Source organism: Anabas testudineus, chromosome 18 (assembly GCF_900324465.2).
Source record: "Anabas testudineus chromosome 18, fAnaTes1.2, whole genome shotgun sequence".
NCBI lineage: Eukaryota > Metazoa > Chordata > Actinopteri > Anabantiformes > Anabantidae > Anabas > Anabas testudineus.
The window spans coordinates 21,754,907-21,762,159 of NC_046627.1; the positions used below are offsets into that span (position 1 = coordinate 21,754,907).

The 7,253-nt window shown below is 36.6% G+C and overlaps 1 protein-coding gene across 5 annotated transcripts; it reads left to right on the forward strand.

Moving 5' to 3' along the window:
* Window positions 1–967: 967 nt before the first annotated feature.
* On the forward strand, window positions 968–6,452 carry LOC113157267 (macrophage mannose receptor 1-like). 5 transcript variants are annotated; one of them, XM_026352631.1, is made up of 6 exons: window positions 968–2,196; window positions 2,304–2,533; window positions 2,936–3,313; window positions 3,527–3,865; window positions 5,260–5,363; window positions 5,863–6,452. In XM_026352631.1, the coding sequence occupies exons 2-6, from the start codon at window positions 2,500–2,502 to the stop codon at window positions 5,974–5,976; spliced, it is 969 nt and encodes a 322-aa protein (XP_026208416.1). In that variant the 5' UTR covers window positions 968–2,196; window positions 2,304–2,499; the 3' UTR covers window positions 5,977–6,452. The 5 variants fall into 5 exon arrangements, with proteins under 5 accessions (XP_026208416.1, XP_026208417.1, XP_026208418.1 ...); XM_026352632.1 differs by having other exon boundaries at window positions 2,484–2,533; XM_026352633.1 differs by having other exon boundaries at window positions 2,494–2,533.
* The last annotated feature ends 801 nt before the right edge of the window (window positions 6,453–7,253 follow it).

Consider the following 7,253-nt stretch of genomic DNA (forward strand, 5'->3'; position numbering starts at 1 on the left):
ACTCAACAGGCCCATAAACCATTTTTAGGTAAGTGTTGATCTGGTTTAATAAATCAACAGAAAAGCCCACATTTAGTATCAATACAAAGTAAAATAATTTAGTAAGTGACCTGAGGGCAGAACCCGGTTCATTAGGCAGCAAAGTCTAAGTAGTGACTGTTTTGGTTTGATATCAGCTTCATCACTGCAGTGTTTTCTCTGTTTTTAGGTCAGAGTTTCTTCTTCACATTTCACATGTATATGTACCACATACAGTTTGTTGCAGTTTGTTTAAGTTGTCTCTTGATCTAGCAGAAGAATGGGGTGCTGCTAAGTCACTGCATGTTTCTACTATAGCTCATCCTACCATCAGGACAATCAAGAGCTAAAAGGAACCATTTACGACAGAGGATGAGAATAAAGATCAATTATAAGAAAAACTGTCAGTATTTGGAATTTTAACACATCCAAATGTAGTTCAGTAGAGCTTCACAATTAAAATATGAATCCAAAATTAAATCTAATATTGCTTCTTTAAGTGCTATCCCTTGTTCCACAACACATTCTCTGACTTAAATATTGGCTGAATTTCCATTATAGCAACATTAACCATTACTTGGTTAATTATTTTCTATTGCCAGGTTATTTAGAAAGTATACTGAAGGCTGTTCAAGATCTTTGCTGTAAACCTAACTTGAACAACATATAAACATATATTAATAAATGATAGTGAGTAGTTGATCTTAACCAGATATAAAAAACAAAAAAAGAGTTGATCTAAAAAACAAAAAGAATCATTTGACCAAGGACATATGTGACTAACTAAAGCAAGTTCAAGCAACATGTGTCTGAAGCACAGTGGAGTTGGCGTCTCCCAGTGTTTGAGAATAATCCTCTTTAAGCTAGTGTCATGCTCACTGACAGAGCTGATGACGTGTTTGAGTATTAAAGTGTAAATTAATGACTCACTGAGGACAGTAAAAATATAAAGCAGGTGTAGTTTTCTACACTATGATCCAAAGGTTTGGACACATGTCCTCATTCAATCGTTTTGCTTTATTTGTATTATTTTCAGCATTGTACATTTATATCCATCTTGTAACCACTTGACTTTTCATGGGTTGCAGGAGTGCTGGAGCCAATCGCAGCCCTCATTGTGTGAGAGGCAGGATACACCCAGGACAGACCCAAGAAGAACTTACAAACCTATGATAATCAATGACAAAAATAGCTTTTACTGAGAAATAACCAACATATTTTAAATTTGTTGGTATGCACCACAACATTGATTAATCAGTGTTGCCTCCTGTAATGGCTTCATCACGCTCAAGCTCTGGTTTATTAAACATACATTACCAAGTTTATTACACAAATCTGTCCTATTTCACAGAAGAGCACAGGAATTCCTCATTATTGTAAGTTTTCAAATCTTCACAAACTAGTTAAAGATGTCCATCCCATCTATCATCCCATAGATGCATACAAGGTAATTGAAGTCAGAATCTGATGAAGACAACAGAGATATGATTGATACACAGGCCCCTCTGGGTTTTTCCCAGGAAACAAAGTTAAGGAAGTACCAGTTGATACTAAAAACTGGCTTTATTCTTTTCTCAGTGCACCTGTGCACACAGCACGTCACGCATCTGTTGAAAATAAATATAAGAATGTATGTAAACAGGAAGAGGATAAATAATACAGGTATTTAGCATCAGCTGACAAGCTAATGGTCAGCAAAAGTTAGAAATATAAAAAGATATATTGAAAGATTTGGTTCAGGTTAAGGTCTCAAATTTGGTACTGGCTCAACATGACCAATACACATATGAGAGGAGGTAAATACAAGTAGTGGGGAATAAACGTGATTGTACGATTCCCTATAATTAATCAGTTAGTGATTTATTTAACTTTTGGTGTTAAGGATACTTAATACCTAAAGCACAAAAAACAAGTAAATAAATGGCTGTACCATTTTGGAAAGGACCCTGTCTCAATTTGTTTCCATATGTTTTCATGTGATATGTTGTTGTTGTTCTTGCAAATGAATCATTATCTGAGAGAGATCTGAAATCTCCATATTCTAATATTATTCAAATGTTTTCATCCAGAAAGAGAGCACAAACCTATATTTGTAGAGATGTTAGTTATGTACAGTTTAGATCAGCACAACAAGGAGAAGCATCAGAGTGAAGGAGAAGATAGAAGAAAAGACCAGATGTAAGTTAACAGCTTGTGGTGAATAGTGATCTTAACAATATATATTGTAAATGTTATTGAAACAAACTATATTTATTTCTATTATATACATTTGTGTGTGTTTTTAGTTTAGACCTGGTGCAGAGAGTTGTATTGAAGATATGTTGAAGAGCTGAAATGCATTCCTGGATGTGAATCATTAGTCAAATCTGTGTAAAAATATGTAAGAGTTCATCAAATGTCTGCAAACAATTCAAACTGGTGAATCAGAGTTTGGGTTCTTTGTACTTGTTCTACTTTGTTTTCAGTTGAAAGCAGGAAAAGATGCAGTGGAGTCTGTTTCTGTTCATTCTGATGGGTAAGTGGATTAAATGTCATCTACAGCAGCTCTACTACCATTTTAAATAAAACAACTGAAAACAGAAAGAACAAGTCAAATAGTGAGTGAAATATTCCAACAAGCTGATTAACCCTGAAATTTACTAAAGTATCTGACTGTTGATAAGAATATGTCTGATTTTCCCATCACTTTAAACAAAGTAGTTTTAATGAGAACAATAAATAAAAATGTCTTTGACCTGTGAACTGTTCTCATTCATGTGTTGTGTTGTACTGTACATCATGTCCTGATATCACCCTCCTCTTCTGGAAGAAAACAGCTAAAGATAAATCTGGATTAAAAAACACAAACAAAGTCTGTTTTTGTTAGCAGTAAAATAATAATGTACTAGACTAAAAACGGTGTTTCCTCTGTTTTTAGGTCAGAGTTTCTTCTTCACATGTCACCTGTATGTTTACCACTTTATTGGAGAGAATAAGACCTGGGATGAAGCTCAGAAATACTGTAGAGAGAACTATACAGACCTGGCCATAGTGTCTAACATGACAGACATGGAGAGGCTCCGTAAGTCTACAGAGACTCTGACTGAAGCCTGGATTGGTCTGCACAGCTACCCAGGAAAGGACAACAGGAGGTGGTACTGGTCTCTACCAGGACTGAAGTTCAATGAAAATCAGACAAGATGGGAATCTGGAGAGCCGAATGATAATGGAGGACAAGAGAACTGTTTGTTGATGAACAATCAAAAATGGAGTGATTACCCCTGTGGTTATAAATTTCGATTTATCTGCTACAATGGTAAGAATATGTGACTAATAATGCTGTTATAAGTGTTTTTACTAGATCATACTTTTTAAGAGTTGTTTTTTATTTGGACATGTAAAATATTTATTTGTGGGTTTAAGAACTTGAACAATTTTTTGGGATAATAATAAATTAGAAATTAGACAGTTATAACATCTTTTTTATTTAGTTTGTTTTTGTTTTTGGTATCCAACTTTTTTCCTGCAGAAACAAAACAATTCAACAAATCATTTCATTTGATCAACTATACATTGACCTGGCCTCAGGCTCAGAGATACTGCAGAGAAAATCACACAGACCTGGTCAGTGGACTTGATCAGTTGGATGATAACAGTGTGAAGTCTGGAAGTTATGTGTGGATCGGTGTGTTCAGAGACACCTGGAGGTGGTCAGATGGGAGAAACTTCTCTTTCAGAAACTGGGAATATGTTGAAGATTTGGTTGATGGACAAAGTAACAAGACATGTGCTACAACTATGTTAAACAGAGCAGGAAAATGGAGCTCTGCTGATTGTAATGAAGAAAAACCCTTCTTCTGCTATGATGGTGAGTTTGATCAAATCTAGATCAACTGTTTAATCCTACAAAACTGGTATTAAATACATTTTGCCAAATATACTAATGTTTGTAAGTATGATGAATATTAGTAACAGAATTCGGCTCCTAGTTGTAACAAAAGGTTATGACAGCTTAAATATAATGAGTACAAATTCAAACTATTACTCCAGTTCCCAAAAATTTGAAATATTTTACAACATGACAGTGACACAGCTCAAAGAAGTTGGAAAGAGGCAACAAAAGGCTTGAAGACTAAGTGGTGGCTGTGGCTCAATAGGTAGAGCAGTTGACTGCCAATCACAGGGCAAGATACTGAACCCCTAGTTGCCCCCGGTGAGTCAGGTCAGCCATCGGTGCGTGAATGTGTGTGTGAATGGGTGAATGAGACGCAGTGTAAAGCGCTTTGAGTACCGGCTAGGTAGAAAAGCGCTATATAAGTGCAGACTGTTTACCTTTTACTAATGACGGCAAGCTGAAAGAAAGGAGGGCAACCCCCTGTCAAGAAAAATGGAGGCAGGAGTAAAACCGGGAAAAAGGTTTATTAACACACAAACTCAGAATAGAAGGACTGGAAAACTAAGGAAGGTGTCAAAAAGATACAACAAGAAAACTGGAAAAACATAAAAAACAAAGTGACAACATAAAACAACCTGAACACAGAGTAACAACAAAAGATCACTGCAAGAGGAAGACCAACAACTCACATAGACAGGGAACTAAGGTTCGGGATACAGGGACAAGGTCCAGGGTGTAGTATAGGCAGGACGACACGGCTGGAAGCAGAGCTAGATACAAAGCTGGAAACAAAGCTGTGAAATGACTGGAGAGTTCATAACATGACACGACAATCTAGCAGAGAAGTGAGAGCAGAGAGGAGCTAATGATGGAGAGGAGGAGCACAGGTGAAGCAGACTGAGTATTTAGAGCAGAGGAAGGAGAGAGTGAATCAATCCATGTTTGGTCATGGCAGGAAGTGGCTGTGAGCAGAGGTAAAAAGGGGAAAAACTAAACCACCTGGACCAAGATCAGACAGGAATCATGACACCTCCAGGTGTGACTGTGTTTAACTTGTGAATGTGGTCTGAGTGTTCATGCAAATGATTGACTGTAATAATTGAAAGTACTCTCAGTGTCCCTGATCCAGGGTATATTCTGGATAAACAAATGTTATAAAAAAAAAACAACAACAAGGTTTACTGTCATTGGTCAGGATCAATTAGTCTGTCAATAACAAACAACAACTTTTAGTGTAATTTGGACAACAAAATCCACCAGTAAGGATTTTCAAATGCCTGTACTTATTGTCTGTAGGACAAAGTCAGATGGGGTAGGTGTTAAAAGTTCTGTTTTGTCTGCATTGAATATTATCTACCCTCCATCTGAACCAGTTCCACTGAGGAAACACTTGGTGAGATTGACGCTGTCTGCTGAGAACCCCTCTGTGAACTTGAAAGACCCTGCTGTGATCAATATCATGTTGAAACAGGTAAATCTCACATTTTACTATTATTAATAGTAATAGAACGTCGTCTGGTTCAGCTCAGAGATCCCACGATGGTGGAATGAGCTGCTTATCTCTGCACGCTCAGCCACCTCACTAGCAATCTTTAAAAAACTGCTGAAAACAGAACTCTTCCGCATCTTCCTTTGCACTTAAAAAAACGTTTCTACTCTTTCGTTCTCACATCTCTTGAAACAGAAACACTTTTTTGATTGCACTTTGCTTTGATGTTGTTTCTTCTTGACTTAGATTTTGTTTGCTTGCCTTGTACCTCACTTGTAAGTCGCTTTGGATAAAAGCGTCTGCTAAATGACTAAATGTAAATGTAAATAATACTAACATCAACCTTCTGCTATTTATGTTAACTGGACACAGTTTCTGTTCTATGGACAGTCCTTATTTCATCTTTCTAATACACCTTTATCTGCAAGTTCATGCAATTATATCTAAATTCACACTGTACCATCTCTTTTCTGTTGCACAGCTGGAAAAAAAGTTTAGAGATGAAGGTGTTTCTGTAAAACTGAGCTGGAGGAAGTTACCTGAGATACAAAACAACACCAAAGAAGCACAAAGAGAAGAGAAGTGTCCTCCTTAGTTAACACGTCATTTAGTTAAATAATACCTGTAAGCTGCTTTGATATCTGTATAAAAGAAGCTTAATAGCTGTTAAATCTAAATAGAAAATTCCCAGTGGTCTGGGATGTGGGCTCATAATCTTACAGTCACAAGTAACCTTTACACCATTTTCCCCAATTTCTTTCCTACACTGTCTGGGACTGGATTTCTGGATTGGTGGGTCTGGGTCAGTGACAGGGTACTCAGTTTTAAGACCTGGACCTCAGATAGAACGATAAATGACTTTGACATGTTTGTAGTCAAAGGTAGTAAATCCTTTAATCTATATGTATCTTGTGTCTTTGTCTGTGAAGATGTTAACGTAAACGATGATAAAGTAAAGAGGGAAATAGAAGAAGAAGAAGAAGGTAGCATGTTATAGGTATTAATGGTGAAAGATTGAGAAATGAATAACAATGGAACCTATTTATTAATAAAAGGACAAAAAGGACATTTAGAGCTATATTTCAATTGAATTCAATTGAACTGGGGGCATCACAGTGGTGTAGTAGACCTAGTCCATTCCTTTTGTTTGGTTTCTTCATGGTTTTTCTGTCAAACGTTGCATTTTACACTTATACACTTCTACTGACTTTACTGATTATAACATCTCTTCCTCTTTTGTAGTTTATGTTTTATGAATAAATTAGGGTTTTTAAGAGAATGTTTGGTGCATCTCCTGTATTTATCATGTCACAAAGGAGCAACAGCTGTTAAGAGAAGAGACAAACTGATATTTCAGTTACTGTGTATGTTGAACGATTATGAGGATTTTCTTTAATATCCACTGTTCAAAATAATTAAAAAAAAAGAATGTTTTAAAAACAAACCAGATCTCAAGGGGGAAATAATATTTGCTGAATATCTACACTGCCCATCCCCGCAAAAAAAGTCACATACTAATATTTCATTGGACCATCTTTAGCTTTGATTACAGCACACATTCACTGTGGCATTGTTTCGATAAGCTTCTGCAGTGTCGCACCATTTATTTCCATCCAGAGTTGAGTTTTTTGCCAAGATCTTATGTTGATGGTGGAAGAGTCGGACCGCTGCACAAAGTCGTTTCCAGCACATCCCAAAGATTCTAAATGGGGTTTAGGTCTGGACTCTGTGGTGACAATCCACATGATGTGCCATGCTTTCTGAATCACTCTTTCACAATTTGAGCCTAATGAATCCTGGTTTTGCCATCTTGGAATAGGGCCGTGTCATCAGGAAAGAAAAATTCCATTGATATAATAACCTGGTCATTCA